The sequence below is a fragment of the Epinephelus fuscoguttatus genome, linkage group LG8, assembly GCF_011397635.1.
Source record: "Epinephelus fuscoguttatus linkage group LG8, E.fuscoguttatus.final_Chr_v1".
Taxonomy (NCBI): Eukaryota; Metazoa; Chordata; class Actinopteri; order Perciformes; family Serranidae; genus Epinephelus; species Epinephelus fuscoguttatus.
Genome location: NC_064759.1, coordinates 37,441,146 through 37,459,127, shown reverse-complemented (window position 1 = coordinate 37,459,127; position 17,982 = coordinate 37,441,146). Strand labels below are relative to the sequence as shown.

General features: G+C 40.2%; 1 protein-coding gene and 1 pseudogene across 1 annotated transcript; one reads left to right on the top strand and one right to left on the bottom strand.

Annotated features, from left to right (window-relative positions):
- Nucleotides 1–425: 425 nt before the first annotated feature.
- On the bottom strand, nucleotides 426–4,100 carry LOC125893509 (G-protein coupled receptor 4-like; annotated as a pseudogene).
- Nucleotides 4,101–11,326: 7,226 nt separating this feature from the next.
- fam210ab (family with sequence similarity 210 member Ab) lies at nucleotides 11,327–16,434 on the top strand. Its single transcript, XM_049584255.1, has 5 exons — nucleotides 11,327–11,468; nucleotides 12,195–12,226; nucleotides 13,564–14,033; nucleotides 15,090–15,201; nucleotides 15,604–16,434. The coding sequence occupies exons 3-5, from the start codon at nucleotides 13,609–13,611 to the stop codon at nucleotides 15,916–15,918; spliced, it is 852 nt and encodes a 283-aa protein (XP_049440212.1). The 5' UTR covers nucleotides 11,327–11,468; nucleotides 12,195–12,226; nucleotides 13,564–13,608; the 3' UTR covers nucleotides 15,919–16,434.
- The last annotated feature ends 1,548 nt before the right edge of the window (nucleotides 16,435–17,982 follow it).

The window sequence follows — 17,982 nt, the reverse complement described above, 5'->3', positions numbered from 1 at the left end:
TGCCTTCAGTCAAAGCTATTGCCAACGCAGAAGCATAAAAACAGTCAAAATAAAAGTTAAGGGATAAGATACCATGGCGGCTATAATGGACTCAGTGAATCGAAAAAAATAATATCTGGTTTGCTTCTGTGATTATGGATAATAATGATAGACATCAACTTACAACTAACAAACAAATGAAAAAATATTTTGTTTACATTTGTTGAAGCCATCACAAGTGAACCAGAGCAAGATTACCAAAACATTTCCCAGCAAGTAGAACTCCCACATCATAGTCAAGACAGGGCTTCCTTGTATCTATGAGGTGTCTTGTTCTGTTTTGCCTTTATACTTTTTACTTGCCTACATGTCTTCCTTTGTTTTCTCTTCTGTCTCTTTCACTGTCTCTGCCTACATGAAGGTGACTGGAAACTTGTTGTCATCATTCATTCTGCTGCACTGCTGATATCATTGCTGTCCATTCTGCAACAACACACAGAGGTTAATACCTTGTCTATGGCCCCTTTCTTCATGAAAACATACAGAATTAAGTCTGCAAGAGGATTCATCTTAAGAAACAGAGAAAACTTGTAGTAGAGAATGTCTGAATATTGGAGCTCATCTGTCAGGAACCAAATGACAGTAGGCAGGAACAGCAGAACGTAAATAAGTAGCACCAGGACCAAAATTCCTACAATTCGTCGTTTTTCATCAGATGGCACTGAGATAGAAGCTGACAGAGCTTTGAGGGTCCCACCCAGGAAGAATATGAGCAGTGGGAGGGGAAGGAGGCAAAAGACACTGAAGATGGTTGATTTGACCTTAATCTCATCCCAGAAAAGGATCGGGAGGACATAGACAAGAGGCAGGGTCCAGATCATAACACAGACCAGCACAGAGATCTTGATGGTTCGTCTGAAGCAGTACCAGAGCGGGAAGACAATGATCAAATACCTGCAATACAAGACAAACACAGCTTCAGAATTTTATACTAATACAATTATCAGACATAGAAGAAGCTTCGTACATACTGGATCGACAAATAGCTACCTTTCCAGGGCGATACACACCATGAAGCAAACACTGGCCAACAGACAAAAGAGGTAAATAAGTGAGAAGATACAGATTATCTCTCATTCCTTGGGCTGTGCTACCTCAACAATCATGTAGCAGAACTGAAGTAAGTCAGAAATGTGCAGGTTGATGACGTAGATTGGAGCAACATGATCATTTCGTACCTGCAGGAAAACATGTTCTGAATTCCATCTCCTTCCAAATATCAGTATACCAATCAGCAGATTATGGCCGTTCCCTCTTCCAGTGAACCAATAAAATTTTGCCACAATCTCTATCAGCCAATCATGTCACTGCTGTCAAACTTCAAATCTGTTCTCCTCTCAGCTACTGTCAGCTGTCATTTTAGGCGAAGTCATCGCGCCCGCCTCCACCTCATCCACCTCTAGTTATCAAATCTAGAGCCCAGGATGAGTTCATCAAAAGCACTCCTGAGCCAGATCCTCAGCACACTCTTCGTCTCATCACCACCACCTCTACCAGCATCTAGACTCCACGGATGGGTTTTTTATTCTACTACGGCTTCACCATCCTGCCAAAAAATATAACATCATGCAAAAGACTATTCACATTTCTCGTACTTAAGTGCACATGTAAATGAATATGCCTTTCACTCAGAATATGTTTTTCCTGATTGATCTCCTGTTTTGCAGACACAGATATGATACATTCTGGCCCAAACACATGTGCTGTATTTATCAAACAGAGAGTCCAGACTGGAGTCATACACTGAGTGTCATGTTTATGATTGCAAGGTGAGCCTCTCTTCTTATTCTTATTACATAGGCGTGAGACATGATAACAGATGTTCCTTATGTATTCCATTGATATAAAATGGGAATGTCAGTAGTTTTGCAGGCATTTAGTCATGAACCAAAGCACCGATTTCATCAAAATTTTCGACCTGATGATGGCACCAAATGAAAATCAGATTGTAACTGTTATGAATATTTAGCCTCTGGGCACCATGAACGTCTGTATTATTCTGGCAATTGTGGAGTATATTATTGCTGTAAAGTTACTACACTTCTGGCCCCCGAAACAGACCTGCTACCTGCTGCTACCTGCAGGCTGAGCAATGTTCTCTAGAGATCCCTCTTACCAGCAACGCTTTTGAGCTCCTCAAAGGCCTGGGGCATTTTCAGGCCAGATGGGATATATGATCCCTCTAGCACTGGTGGGACCTCCTACTGGTTCGAAATGCTCAGAAAACCTCTAACGGGAGGCACCCAGGAGACATCCTAATCAGATGCCCAAACCACCTCAACTGGCCCCTTTTGACGCATAGGAGTAGCGGGTCTATTCCAAGCTCTCATGGGTGTCTGAGCTCTTCACCCTATCTCTAAGGGTGAGGCCAACCACCTTACGAAGGAAACTCATTTGGGCCGCTTGTAACTGCCATTTTATTCTTTCGATCATTACCCAAAGCTCATGACCATAAGTGAGGGTCAGAACGTAGATGGACCAGTAAATCAAGAGCTTTGCCTTCCAGCTTAGCTCCTTCTCCACCATAATGGTCTGGCTCAATCCCTTCATCACTGCTGATAATGTGCCAAACCACCTGTCCATCTCATGCTCCAATTTACCCTCACTCATGAACAAGACCTTGAGATACTTGGAACTCATTGCTTGGGGCCATAATTCTCTCCCAAACCAGAAGAAGCAATCGACCATTTTCTGGCAGAGAACCATGGCCTCAGACTTGGAGGTGCTGACTCTCATCACAACTGCTTCACACTCAGCTGCAACCACCTCAGTGCATGCTGGAGGTGCGATGAAGCCAACAGAACCGTATTATCTGCAAAGAGCAAAGATGCAATGCTAAGTTCCCCAAACTGGAACCCTCCCTCCCATCGGCTGCACCTCGAGATCCTGCTCACGAATATCACACACAGAATCGGTGACAAGAGCTAACCCTGGCAGAGGCCAGCACCCACTGAAAAATTGCATGACTTTGTGCCGACAACGTGGACACAGGCTCTCACTTCACTCATAAAGGGACAAACTCCCATGACCCCACAGTAGCCCCGCAAGGGTGAATCCACATTGCTCTGCCTTAATCTGAGTCATTTGGAGCCTCCTTTCCAGCACCCTGGAATAAACTTTCCCAGGGAGGCTGAGCAGTGTGATACCTCAATAATTGGATCACACCCTCCAGTTCCCTATTTTAAAATGGGAACCAACACCCCGGTCTGTCACTCCACAGGCACTGTACCTGACCGCCATGCATGACTCAAAAGGCATCAGCCAAGACCACCCAATAATATCCAGAGCCTTCAGCATCTCAGGGTAGATCTCATCCACACCTGGCACCTTGCCGTCAAGGAGCTTTTTGAATACTTCAGTGACCTCTGCCAGGGATATGGATGAGGATTCCCCAAATCATTCAGACTCTACCTCCTCCACAGAGGACATGTTGAGGGAGTTCAGTGCTCTTTCCACCACTCAACAATATCCTTAAGCCCGGGTCAGCAGTTCTCCTCCTTTTCTGAACACAACCTGAGCAAAGCCCTGCTTTCCTTTCCTGGGTTTGCCTGAACTTAGGTGAGGCCAACCAAAAGTCCTACTCCATAGCCTCTCTGAACTCCTCCCAGGATTTTACTTTGGCAACTACCATACCTGCAGCCTTTCTTGCTAGCCAATACCCATCTGCTGGTTCAGCAGCATCCCTCATTCCTCAGGGATAACTTCAACACACTGGCGCTCAGGTGGGGCTCATGAGTATCCCAATACCAGCCCCACCCTGCCCCATCCCCACCACTGTCTGCCGCCTGGCAAACAATGCCACATTGGACCCCGATGCCCCACGTGACATGTACAGTAAATTAAAAAAACCTTAGTCATACCTGAGAATAAAGAGCATAAATCGCCATGATGGTCAAAGGAAGGCCAATACAAATGGTTACGCATGTCACGACTTTTAAGATGAATCTATCCTCTCCACTGTAATAATGCATGCCAAAAGGGGATAAGACAAAATACTTGGCAAGATCATAATCGTTGAAGGTGGTGTCTTGTGAAGTGTTGTTAATGAGGAGGTCTTCCATTCTTCTGAGTGAGCCTGTAGTTAAAGAGATCAGGTTATAGGAAGGCAGCATGTTGTTTAATATCTACGTCATGCACACATACAGTATAGCTGCATATATTATACCATACAATTAAATCATATCAAATGTTACATTATCTGCTAATAATGTTTAATCATTAAATAAAGTTTCAGATAGTAAGACATGTCCTAGTGATGTACGTGCTGTGAGGTCTGCAGCCACAGAGCATTGCCCAGTAATTTAATGTCATATTTAATATTAATGTATGTTGGTTTACTGCATGTTGCCTGTCTTCTGTATTTGATGCCCCGCTACTTGTTGAATGCCCCTCTGCCATCTGGTTCTGGGTGAGGAGGTTTACGTGACTGATTATCCTACTTGCTGGATTAATACAATTGCTGCATTATCTTTGTGTAGAGATTGTGCACTCCGGATCAACTAACATTTCATTATAAAAATGTTGCAGGGACCTTTGTTACGTGTCATGACCATTTGTCCTCATGTCCCTTCTGTCTCTGCTGTCCCCTCTCAATAAACGCTAAAATGCCATGAAATACTGATTTGTGCTCTCATTTCACATTTAGACTTTGTGGGAACTGAGACATTCACTGACTCTAAGCTGTCTTCGGTTCCTGGCATGTCATTAACAATCATATTGTCAAAATACCACTACATTTTTTTGCATCTCTCAGCTGTCACCATTTCCTGGAAAACTACAAACATCAATATACATACCTCTCAGTGGATTATTATTGGCTCACAACAATAGACACAACAACAACAAGTATAGAAATAAAAATAAAGTAACAGTACTACCACCTTCTTTATTCCACATACTGTATTGTTATCAGCTATCTTCTGTTTTCAAGTTGTTTTTTAATCCTCTGCCATCTCTTTGTTACAAAAAATATATAGTTATATCTCCCACATCAAAATCATATTTAAAGGAATACTTCACCCACAAAATAACCATCTGTGTGTCAATTACTCACCACGTGTTGAATTCATGAAAAAAAAACTTTGTGTGAGAGGCTTGTGAGAAAAACACATAAAAATCTGAATGAATTGAAGTCATGGGGGCCTGTGTTTAATAGCACCAAATTATATATATATTATATTATAGAAGAAAACAAGTCAATAAAGTAAATTATAACCACAGGATAGTGTACACACTCAGTTCAAAGCTGCATATCCATCTTTATGAGTGTTTGCAATCTGTTTTCTTGAAAAAAATACATATAGAAGAAAAAACAGTTATGTAAGAAAACCTACCTTTGACAGCTCCGAGATCTGGTTACCTAATGAGTTCCCTATGCCATGTTTGCCGTTTTGTTCCTCACATCCAAATAGTTCACAGTAAATATGGTGAGTGATTGCATGCCAGATGGTTTCAGGATTATCTACACCTGCTTGTGAAAAAAAAGGTAGGCAGGCATGAACACAGTCTATGCAAAGTATGTCAGAGGAGCAGATTTAATCAACAAGACAGACACGTGTATACTCACTTGGATTAATATCTGCCAATTCATATTTTCTGCGCATAGCGAAAACAATTTAAACCATCCAACCATCATTTCTGTGTCAGTTTATCATGATTATCATTCTGTATGGGTCCAGTTTTACAAACTCATACCTGCTCCCTGTCAGAGCTGCACAGTTATCTACACTCATCTCTGACTCAATTCTGGACCAGACCCAGTCCCTCAGGGCGAGAAACCCAACGTGAAAACATAATTTTTTTACAGGCCAGTTTTGTGATTTTTGACTAATATGCTCCTGTAACATATATTCTCTCAGACTAGTGGGATGAGAGCATGCAAAATGCATATTTAGGTGTTGTATTAGTTTAGATTTCTGTTCTGGTTGTTTATGCAAAAAGTGCATAACTAATTAGATAATGTCCCATATTTATTTAAACATAAAATTTCAAAAATGTGTACTACAAAAATAATTGTGTCTCAAGTAATTATCTTGAGGAGTTTCATGTAGATATCTATTAGTTACATGTGTTTTTGGTGTAGTTTGGATTTTTACAAAGCTTAACTTTAAATGCCATTTTCTCACAATTAGTTTTTCTCTGAGCCAAAAAGAACATTTTTTTTTAGAACATTTTATTCTAACATAGCTTTTTTTATGGCAGTTGACAGTATTTTCTGATGTAAGGAGTGATAAAAAGAGGTATCACAAATTCCCTCTGAAAAAACCTTCAACCCTAACATGCCAACAAAAGAAAACAAGAATTTTGAATCTGGCTTTATCCAATGCTCAGATATTTGTTCTGGAAATGTATGAAAATGGGCACATTTAATTACAAAATGTCTCATTAGTACATTTAAACATAAAATGTCAGAAATCTTCACATATAAATAATAATTGTCTTAATGTAAGTAATTATCTGGGGAAGTTTCATGGTGATATCCATATGTTTAAAAGTTTTACCCCAGTCATCTGTAATGCCTTACTTTAAGACTGATAACTGCATCACAGCCTGTGATGAAACAGGCTTGGAGTTTGCTGCTGATGTACGCTACTGTCTTCACCTCATGTTTGTTATTCAAAATATTGTACATGTTTTGCATCATCTTAAGTTATTTATACTTACAGAGTCTGTTATTCCTGGTTCTCACACATCAAATTTGAATTTATGGAAAGAAGGGATTAATTTGCATGCCCGTGCTCCTTGTTTTGTGTCAGCGCATTTTGTGTATTAGACCATGTATAGTATGAGAGAAATCATACAACATTCTGCAGGACCACAACCTGAATGAGTCCTTCACCAGAGTCTTCTGTTCTGCCCTGTGCGTTCACACAGTATTGCAATTTCACAAAGCTAGGGCTTGCAAGAGATAGATTTAAAAAGAAAGGTCAAAATCTATGACTTTAAGTTCATAGCATGGTTCAGTCTCCCAAAATCCTGAAGCCTACATTTCCTATTATGCAAGATGTTTTTGTTAAAACTGCCCTGCCTACAAAATGCCCACTTCTTTCAAACTCCTTGCCCCCAGGTTTTAACACAGGCTTTCTCTTATAAATATGCAATCTCAGTGCCAAAGCTGGAACAACCCTAAAGACATACAACTGTTTTCACAGACTGTGTAGCTGGTTTGGACAAGATCTTTTACCTTTCTGATATTTCACTGGGTTATGCCAGCCCATTCTTATCTGAAATCATCAAAGACTGCAGCTTTGTCAGTGATTTCGGCAACGCCAAAACCCACCGTTTGCAGCAGTATGTTACACAGACAGACAGCATCAGTTCATAACGCGGCCGGATGGCACCAGTTGAAGGTGTATTTAAGGAGCTGGATAAATCCCTACAGGGTGAGTGGGAGGGATGGTGGATGGGTCCAACAAACCTGAGACTTTCACCTGGGAGGCGGGTGTTTGTTTCCCATATGAATGTAGAACCAAACCATGACTTAGGCTAGAATGTGACACAACCGCTCCATTAGACTGTTGCAACTACTTTTCTTCTTGAGTTACTTATTGCGATACACTATAGCTGCAGTCTGAGGAAGAGCATCACGCTTGAAATGTCATGCAAAATAAAAAATTGCATTCGGAAGCTCTGGTGTGCGGATCGCTTTTTTCATGCTTTTGATACTTTGTGATCCAGCACCCAACCCAGTGGGCTTCGGGGATGTGCGTGTCCTATTCTTTACTTTTCTTTTTTCACACTATAGCTGCCTAAAATTTTAAAATTCTCTGGAACTGTACCAGCCTTCCAAATGATATTCCCTCATTTGCTGTTTAAATGATAGCCATCTAACACTTAATTCACAATCTATCAGGTGTCCAGTGGGGTTTATATGGTGACTGTAGAGGCCCTTGTGCCCTGCAGTTAGGGGCATTGTCTGTTTCAAAGCAGAAACACAAATATATATTCTCTGTCAGTACAAAATGTTCAAAAAGATGATTAGCTGGACCTCCCTGGATTAAACAACTAAACAAGCACTTGTAAATTCCTGAATCAAGATGGTGAATGACAAGGCACTCAACAAATATTTCTCACAAGCTTATTATCACTTTGGAAAGCTTGATTGAACTCTTACTGTCTCCTTTGACAAAATGGAATCTGACCAGCAGTCCATTCACAGATTTCTTCTAGTGCTGCCAAAAGATCACCTCAGCCCTACCTTATCACACCTGTCACTTCCACTTACCCTGGAAAACCTCCAGTCACAAGTTAGCTTATTTAACCGTTAGACCATGTTACTGTAAATGTGTGATTGAGATTTAGCACTGTGGCAGACCACCGGATGTTATCCTGTTCGCGGTTATATCAGAAAACAGCTAGTCCATTTAAAGATGGTATATCAGTTAATATACATAAAATGCTTGCAGGATGTGTGTGAATTCTATAAACAATAAAAACAATCATCCCCTTTTCACAGCTTGGATTAAACAGACACTACAGTATGTCGAAGCTGATTTGTGTCTGTCACGGATCCTTAGACAACAAAACCTACTTTGTTGCTTTGAAGGTCTTCGTGAGGATTTAGATGTCTGAACCAAGACTCTTTCTTCTTCACTTTTGTCACAATGTCTGTTACGGTCTTTCCAAGTCAGGTCCTACAGAGGCTGGCCAAGACTCCCTCCTAGCATAAGGTGAACAGCAAGTGCCCAGATATGCCTCATTGAAGAGGCTTTCAAGTCCGGCAAATCATGCATGATTTGCATCATGCATGACGTGAACATTGTCAATAACCAATGAGTGCACTCTCTCTAGCACCAATCAAGAAGCAACAAACCAGGCAAACAATAAACATGGAGGCACAACAATGTCTCAGTTCTCTTGGACTGTGGAAAAGCAAGAGAAACTGGTGGAATTGCAGAGTGAACAAGAGTCCCTGTTTAACTAAGCCTGTATTTGATCCCCCAACCAGCGCTTATTTTAATGAGAAATCTTAATTTTGAAATGGTTCACCTTTCATTCTCCCCTTCCCCTCTCATTAAAATAGTGCAGAACTGACGAGAATACTGCTGAGATATGACGGCCTTTGTCTTGTGTGTCTGGAGTTATGTGTTTTTGCAGATATGTTGGGAGCTGTTAATGTCATATTGCTTAAAAAGTTTGGTGTAATATCTTTCACTAGGAACAGGATGGGAAATAGTCTCAAAGGACATCTAGTTTTAGTCTTGCAAATAGTGACTCTGCAGGATCCCCAAGTCTCTGCAAAATCTTATAGTGTCACAAAAAACTTTCATTGTCTTTAGATGTGAGAAGGTGCCAGACTCTATTTTTTTCAAAGTCTTCAAGTGTATGGTAGGCTATAGTTGTATTTTTGGGCAGCACAGGTTGCTTATGTAGTAAAGTTTTTAGCAAACACTTCCTTATCTACACATCCAATGGACATATAGCTACATTACCATTTATGACTCATGTTTGTTAACCTGATGAATGTAAGCCTAATATTCAGTACACTATTACTTCTTTTTTGATCCCCACTAACTCCTAAGAAAAATATCTGACTCTTAAAGCTGCTGAACTCTCCACTACGTTCACCAGCTAGTCACTGTTTGCTGTTTGCTGCTGAGCAGGTAGATTAGTGGGGATACTGTTAAAATCACGTTTACAGGAACATAGATAATTAGGTTTATCATGTTCCATGTAAACATCATATCTCCAGTAAGATCAAAACCAGCATATGGCTCAAAACCAGGACACCAGTGTGCATGGTAATGCACAGATGGAATTTAGATCTGTAACAGGGGTCCACAGGTTGGATTAACCTGTCAATAGATCAAGCAGGGATGATGTGTGCTGAGTCCCAGGTGGGCTCAATCACAGATTCATATTCATACACTTGTGTTAACAGAAACATGGAGAGGAAATGGCTTCACAGAGGGCACAGGAGGCTTAGTGGTGAGACTCTGTTCAGCTGGAGGATAGGTTTTTTAACCCCTATCAGCAAGTATCTGCTGTGCTGAATATCCATGAGCATGATCCTGAATCCTAATCAACGTGATCGGTGTAACAAGTTCTGCATTTACCTCAGGTGGTCATTTACAAAGACAAATCTGCAATTTATCATACCTTCAATTTAATATAGGTGTTTAGACTAAACCATAACACCGACCTCTGTGGGAAATGTCTTCCCATATATATTTTTGAATAGAGATGAGGTGTGCCTCTGTAGTTAGCAAATACCTGCCTATTTTTAGTTATTTTAACTGTGCTTGGCCAGATTGTGAAATAGTCCAGCTCGAAAAATATGCGCAGACCGCCCTCTGCTGTTGCAATTTATGTACTGCATAAGTTGGGACGTTATGGGTGGGGTGTGTCAAGTATATTATCTTGGGTTATGAATAGTGCACAGAAAGGCTTGAATGGTTTTATGTTTTATTTTGCGTTTGTGTATTTCTTTAAATCTTCAATCAGCTATTAATGTTAACTGATCTACATGGAAGCCAGGCTAATGGTATAGTACATTTTACCTCCTTTTGTGATGTAGAGTCAAACTGACATTTGTATGTAACAGGTAAAAACACATTTTTTTAAACTTTATTCTTAACAATTCAGTAGTACAATATCTCGTAAGAAAATAGAAACTTGCATTCTTCCAAATATTGTTAACAGATTCAAAACAAATTCAAAATAGCAAAGCTATATTTACAATAAAAACAGATACATATTTAAATAAAACTAAGAATAAAACAATAAATACATGTGTATACGGACAATGAATATATTCAAGGCAATATGTTTTGAGTCCCCTTTGGCAATTCACACAGTAAACCCATATGGTAGCAGAGCCGAGCCAATAAATAAATAATACAAGAAAATCCTTCCAACTTAGTCAAAACACCATAAATTGTGACATAGTTCGAAATATTTGTATAAATATATTTGTATGTATAAAAAAATACTTATTTAGTTAATTTATAAACAACATTAATGAGAATTTCTATTTTTTATATATATATTATTATATGTGAAATGTTACCATTATTATGAAGATACTGATCAAACACATTAAAAAAAAAAAAAAAAAAAAGTGTGTGACTAAATACAGTGGTTATGTTTCCTGTGTAAGGTTACGTGTGAAGGTCGTCAGTGGCACACCACTATTACAGACAGTGACAACAAACCACTAGCCAATTTCTTATCGCTGTCCAAGAAGTTGACTTTGCGCTAGGCAGCCTGGGAAATTGATTTCTTGCGCGTCTTGGAGCGTTTCACAGTCGGACAAATGCAAACTACATTTCCCGTGGCTCTCTGCGCGGTCGGGGTTACATGCTGCTCTCCACGCACTCCGTGCTGCAGCAGCGATAAATGTGGTCCTTGAACGACTCATAGCCAGGGCACATTCGTATGGCCCTTAGGGTAAAGGGGTTTTGGCGTGACCTCAACACGTAAATTCCAACGTAAGTGTAGTCCGCTTTATATCCTCTGCTTTAGCATGTTATACTTACGTAGTGACAACTTATTTCCCTGCCTGTGAGGAGTAGTAGTGCAGCTAGCTAACAGCTAACTAGCTAACGTTAACGTCAGGCGTCAGAAGCCAAAGTTGGCAGCAGTTCAGAGTGTGGCCTTAACGAGCCCGCCTGTTTGTCAGTGTCTAAATGAGATGCCTGCTTTAATACGACAAAGCCTGTTTACTTCGCTTCGAGAGTGACCTGGCAACATAGGAACTTAAAGCTGTCTCCTCTTGTCCTCCAGACAAAACTGGCCAATGTCAACTAGCCTAAAATAGACGCTTGTGTAAAGCTGAAATGAATTTAGCTCCGTACTTCCGGTTTGAACCTCTGAGGCCAGGACAAATCCCCATTGTCTTTTCTACCAGTGTTTTTTGAATACTTTTATTGTGAAGATAAATGTGAGGACTTCCTGTCTTAATGTGGTGAATTCACACAGCTCTTGCAGTAGTTTGGCTAGCTGCTAGTTGGTGTATTAGAAGTTTTGTAACGTAACAGTAAACCGTTTACCTGTTGTTCAGTATCAGCGTGTGTACGCTAACGTTACCTTTTTAAAAGGTAGTTTGAGTTAACGTTAAGAATTTTTTGTTTTGTTTTGTTTTGTTTTGTTTTGTTTTTTTTTTAGACTTACGCATTTGGACTTTGTGCATTAAACTCTCGTTTGTTTTGCTTCAGGTGCTGCCTTTATGGTTGCGCAATCCTAACAGGTATGTTCCAAATCTGTCACAACCTGTGTAACTAATCAGTGAATGAAAGGAGATAAGTTTATTAACAACACAGGGAGGAATTCAGGTCATGGTTGGTTTACTCCATGAGTTGTTGAAGCTTACACTTGGCTTGTTTATGTAGTAACGTCACTGTGTATAATAATAATAATAATAATAATAATAATAAGCGAACTCTACTATACAGTAGTAACACATCTATGTAGCAAGTGTTTTTTTTCTAAATAGATAACCACAACAACATGGACAGCATGTTCTAAAACCAAGAACAACAGCATAGGAACAAAAGTCAAATAATAAAACACAACTATTAGTAACTTTAGATGAATGAACCTTTTGATGATTTTTCAGCAGATCTGTGAACATTGATTTGGGGAGGAGTTTCTCTGATATTTTTAGAAACTTTTTAATAGGAATAACTCTGTATAGTGTTTTTCTGACATGGCCATTGTTTTATCAGCTCTATAGCTGATTTAACCACATTCTGTAATCATGCAAGATGAGGCTGTTAAGCAGGGAGAGAAGGCTCTGTGAATATAACATGTGTTCAGGGCTTCACCAAGCCTTTATATCTTTACAGTGATAATAGTCTGACCTTTAAAGTAACAACTTCATTTAGTTTTCTTTGGTGAAATGAATCAAATATGCCTACTTTATATTTTAGAAAAAGTTTTATTATACCCCTTGAAATCAAGAAGGCCCTGCGACCCCCTGTGAAACTTCCACAAACCCACCCCCCCATCCCCAGGTTGGGAACCAGTGATTCAGAGAAACAGAACAGACTGATGATATTATTAGTATTTGAGATATATTTTGTAGCAAAAAGCAGAAAAATCAAAAAAGTAAAAGTAAGTAAAAAAAAAAAAATCAAAGAGGGATAATAGAGCCAAAAATGATAAGTCAATTAATCGATTTGTGTACTGACAAAAGTAATTTGCAATTATTTAAATAATGTTTCAGGCAAAAATATATGGGTTCTATTAGCTTCTCAAATGTTATTATTTTCCAGGTTTTTTTTGTTTTGTTTTTTTTGGTCTTTTGGTCTTTCATAATAAAAACCTACATATTTCAAGGTTTTGGAGGCTTTATGGGCCAGCAAACCGACCAAAGATGTTACCTTGAACTCACAGAAGTTGTAATAGACATTTTATCTTCTCACATCTGACTTTACAGACTAAATGAGTAGTCAGTTAATTAATGAAATGGGATCAATTGTTTGACAATGACAGAGATGTTAATTGCCACACTAAACAAGACTGTAATCATTACAATATATTGCCGATGTTATACTTGGCTTTTTTTTTTGTGTTATCCCACAGTCTGTGGTTAAACGTCACAGCAGTAAAGAGGCGGAGGGGAGGAGGATGATAATGCAGCGCATCTTGACTCATGGCACACTGCGGCGGGTGGCAGCAGCACGTCAGTTACTGGTGGGTGTCTCGATCTCTGAGCCACCAGTAGCATTTTGTTGCTGTACCCTCCGCCTGTCACCGCCAGCACCCACAGGCCGGCTCTGGCTTTCAACCTCAGCGTCCATAAAGGCAGCACATCAGCCAAAACACCAGCCGCCACAAGATGAGCCACAGTCCAGCTCCACACCTCAAACACAGGAGGTCAAGAAAGGGGAAGCTAGGCCTGATATTGGAGAGGTGGACCCCCTGCAGGACAAGTCCATCGGTCTGGTCCAGAGGTTTAAGAGGACGTTCAAACAGTATGGGAAGGTTTTGATCCCTGTACATCTCGTGACATCCTCTTTGTGGTTTGGAACCTTCTATTACGCTGCTATGAAGTGAGTCTTATAGTTTTCTGAAATCATGGCTTTGCATTATAGATCAGATGACATTTGTTCCTAAAATGCTATGTCTATTTGAAGAATGACCAACTGTATTTAATCTTCAATACAATCCTAGCTTTGGTATACGAGTCACTAACACATCAGTGCTGGTGTTAATATTGGTATTTCTTACCAAATCTATAACAATTGGCATTTCATGGATTGAGAATGGTTCGACACAGCTTCTACTGTTTTAAATCAGCCCTGAACCATGTAAGACATAGGCCCCCTTTACACCTGGCATCAAGATGCGTTTTTTGCAATCAGATAGTGCTTGACCACATACATTTATACCTGGTAGTAATATGCATCTCTGGTGTCCACATCCAGACCTGTTTGCTATTCGATCACACTCCGTCCTGCTGATGTCACATCCTCCACTTTGTTTTCTGCAAGCATTTCCAGCAGCAGACTACAATAACACAACAAGATGTTAGCCGCCCGTAAAGTCGCATTATTGTATAGACACTTTTGTCTGGCCAAATGGAGAGCCGACACTTCGTCTCACCGTGACTCCATCTTGGCTATCATCCGTGTTTTCTTTTTCTTGGCCGTCGCTACCCGGTGAGGGTTGTTGTTGTTGTTGTTGTTGTTGTTATCTTCTTCTTCCTTCTTCCTGTGTCCAGCTGGTGCACTTTGCTTACGTATTTTTGCCGATGGAGTTGTTGCATGTGGATTGGAGATGCATTTGCATTCACTCTTGTGTTTGATGCGGTCACAATGCGTCCCTGACCAGCTTCAGAAGTGGTTTGGCATATCATATAACAATTCATCCTCAGTGCGTTTTGAGTGTATTTACACCTGTACTTTCATGTGGTCAAGAGCAATCCGATTGCAATCCCATCACAAAAAATGCATGTTAATGCAAGATATAAAGGAAGTAATACAGTCAACCAGTTGGGACTTATCTACATCATGACATTTATAAAATAATATGTAAGTTTAAGCGTAACTCCACCCAGTCGGTGGCAGCTAACTACAAGCTTTCCTCTCTGTTTGTCTTCCCCTCAGAGGTGTGAATGTAGTGCCCTTCCTGGAGATGATTGGTCTACCAGAGTCACTAGTTGGCCTTTTGAGAGATTCCTCGAGTGGCTACGCTCTGACTGCATACGCCATGTACAAGGTAATTCTATCCAGGGTCCTCTGTGTTCTTTTATGCCTCTAAGCCTGTGACAGCTGTGGCCGGAGGCATTATTTTTTCGGGTTGTCTGTCCATCTTATTCTTGTGAACGTGATGTCTCAAGAACACCTTAAGGGAATTTCTTCAAATTTGGCCCAGTCACCCACTTGGACTTAAGGATGAAGTGATAAGATTTTGGTGGCCAAAGGTCAGTGTGAGCTTGCGTCTGTCTCATTCATGTGAATGCAATATTCTCGGAAGGCCTTGAGGAAGATTTTCCCAATCTGGCACAAACGTCCACTTGGACTGTGAAGCATCCATGTTTTCACAGACATGGATGGAAACTGTAAGTGCAACTTTACTGGTTTGCGAGGCAGTAATTCTATGTCTTTTCTTTTCTTACAGATTGCAACCCCTGCTAGATATACGGTGACTCTGGGTGGCACGTCACTATCTGTTCAGTACCTCCGCAAGCACGGCTACTTATCCACACCACCGCCGGTTACAGAATACATCCAGGACAAAATGGAGGAGACAAAGGAGAAACTGACAGAAAAGATGGAGGAGACGAAAGAGAGATTTTCAGAGAAAATGGAGGAAACAAAAGAACGTATCTCTGGGAAAATGGAGGAGACTAAGGACAAGCTTTCTGAGAAACTGCAGGAAACCAAAGAAAGAGTCTCAGAGGGAAAAGCATTTTTTAGAAAGAAAAATGAATAACCAATCCTGTTTACAGATGCTGTCTCTGAATCTATGATCCTATTTTGATCTCAACAAGTAATCAGTGAGTTTGGGGCAAGTAATAGACGGCACTTATGAGACTCTTCAGACAGAAGAGAGAGACTTTGTACTATCCTTGTCCTAAAATTTCACCTTGCACATCTCAGTTATCAGCTGTTGTCTATTTAAGTGTCAAATTCAGTCCCTAATTGTCCAAACTCTGCCACGATGCACTGTAAGTGTAGACTAGACAGCAGCTTAGCAGACTCCTGGCAACGCTACATTCTGGCTCAGTCATCTCAGACTGGATTTACAAAGGCTCAAGTGATCTTGACTGTAAAAAAAGAAGAAACTGTCTTCTTATTTCTCTTCACATTAATACACAAAAATAAGTAAGGTTTTGTAAGGGTTAAAAACAATCTGTCAGATGGACACACAGCATCTATTACAGACTGTATGGGAGAGAGCAGAGCTGATCCCTCTGGTCGTTAAAATAAAACTTGAAGCTCATGGTTACCTGTGTGTTCTAGTCCATTAAGGCCTTTCTGGATCGCTGGGTATCACCTTGTGTCTTTTCTAATGTAAGGAGAAAGAAATTAAGTTTTCTAATGTATTTTTATCCCATAGCCTGAGTTAATATATTACATTACTTTGGTCACTGTACCACTTCATGTGTTGACTGAAAGTTGTGTGTGAAAACAAGTCAAATCATTGTTTGAAAGCTGCTCTTGGAGCACAAAAAGCCACAGTACGTGTCAGGTAACGGGATGAGATCAGTCATACGTGTAAATGTGTACAGCAGCAGTAAGCACACTGTGGAATACATGGGATTTAAGTGTTGACAGTGTGCCAGATGAAATGTCTTGGGTGTTTGTGTATTACATACACAAGTGTTCTGTCAGTAATTCAAACAGAAGTCTGATTAAAATTGCAACTGAATAAAGTGAAATGCTAATAATCAAAGTTTGTAGGATACATTTATAGGCTGTGTGAGTCAAACTTGAAGTCAGACTGTAACTTTTGAAAGAGAACATGAACAGAATGCTCCAATTCAACAAAAGTAAATTCTTCACCAATAATCTTGTTAAATTGTATACACAGATGCCCCTTTGTGCAAACCGTGACCACATCAATGGGCTTGTCATATTCTGAAGGTTGTAAAGAGAAGAGTCTTGCATGTAGTGGTGTTCTTATCAGTCGTTGGTCCATTTTTTTGCTTTGACAGAACAGAAGCTTGCAGGTAATCAGTGGGATCTCCCATCTTGTTACTATTGTTTCCTTCTGTTGGGCATTGTGTGACGCCCTCCACTGATGATACGTCCTTGATTAAAATGGTTCCACTCAGAACTGGCGAAATGGGCTGTTGTGCTACATTATACAGAGCACTAAGACTCTTAAATAGAACTGGTTCAAGTACCAGGACTAATTTGATGGAAAAGGAGTATCAGAGGTTTTTCTGTTACTGCTGGACTTAGTCTGATATAGAGAAGATAAAGAAGACATCACACTGTGCTGTGTTTTTTGGATAGTATTGTGCAGTTAGCCTACCTGCGCCTGCTACAGTGCTCAAGCAACAGTATTCGGACAAACTAATCACGATAAACAGTATAGATTCATATGACCGGTACATACATGGACACTGGAAACTCTAGTATTTGGACTAGGGGCATACACTTAGGTAACAGAGCCAACAAGGTACATACCTCACCAGATGCCCCACCCGTCCCACACGGCAGTATCTCCCTTCATACTCTCTCTTACCAGAAGCATATGGTGGCAAATATTAGCTAATTTTATTACATTTAATGTAGCTATTGTTATTTCAACATTAATTCAGTCAGTTCACTGAGTTTTTGTGCTACTGAATTATAGGTTGAAATATAGGTTTTGACATTTACAGTTACACCCCAGTCAGTTGACTGCCAGTCAATTGATGATGTTAAGCAAGTTATATTGGCATATAGACACACTTACAAGCAATCGCTCTGTGCATCACCAGTAACTAACTGAAAAATGATGAAGACTACTTCTTCTTTTTGGGGTTTTAACAGCTGTTTGCAACCA

Bases quoted from the DNA above. Each gene is read 5' to 3' on its own strand.
- fam210ab (XM_049584255.1), top strand. From the start codon at position 13,609: ATGATAATGCAGCGCATCTTGACTCATGGCACACTGCGGCGGGTGGCA. The intron at 14,034-15,089 runs GTGAGTCTTATA...TCTTCCCCTCAG, and splicing joins TTCTATTACGCTGCTATGAA to AGGTGTGAATGTAGTGCCCT. The intron at 15,202-15,603 runs GTAATTCTATCC...CTTTTCTTACAG, and splicing joins CTGCATACGCCATGTACAAG to ATTGCAACCCCTGCTAGATA.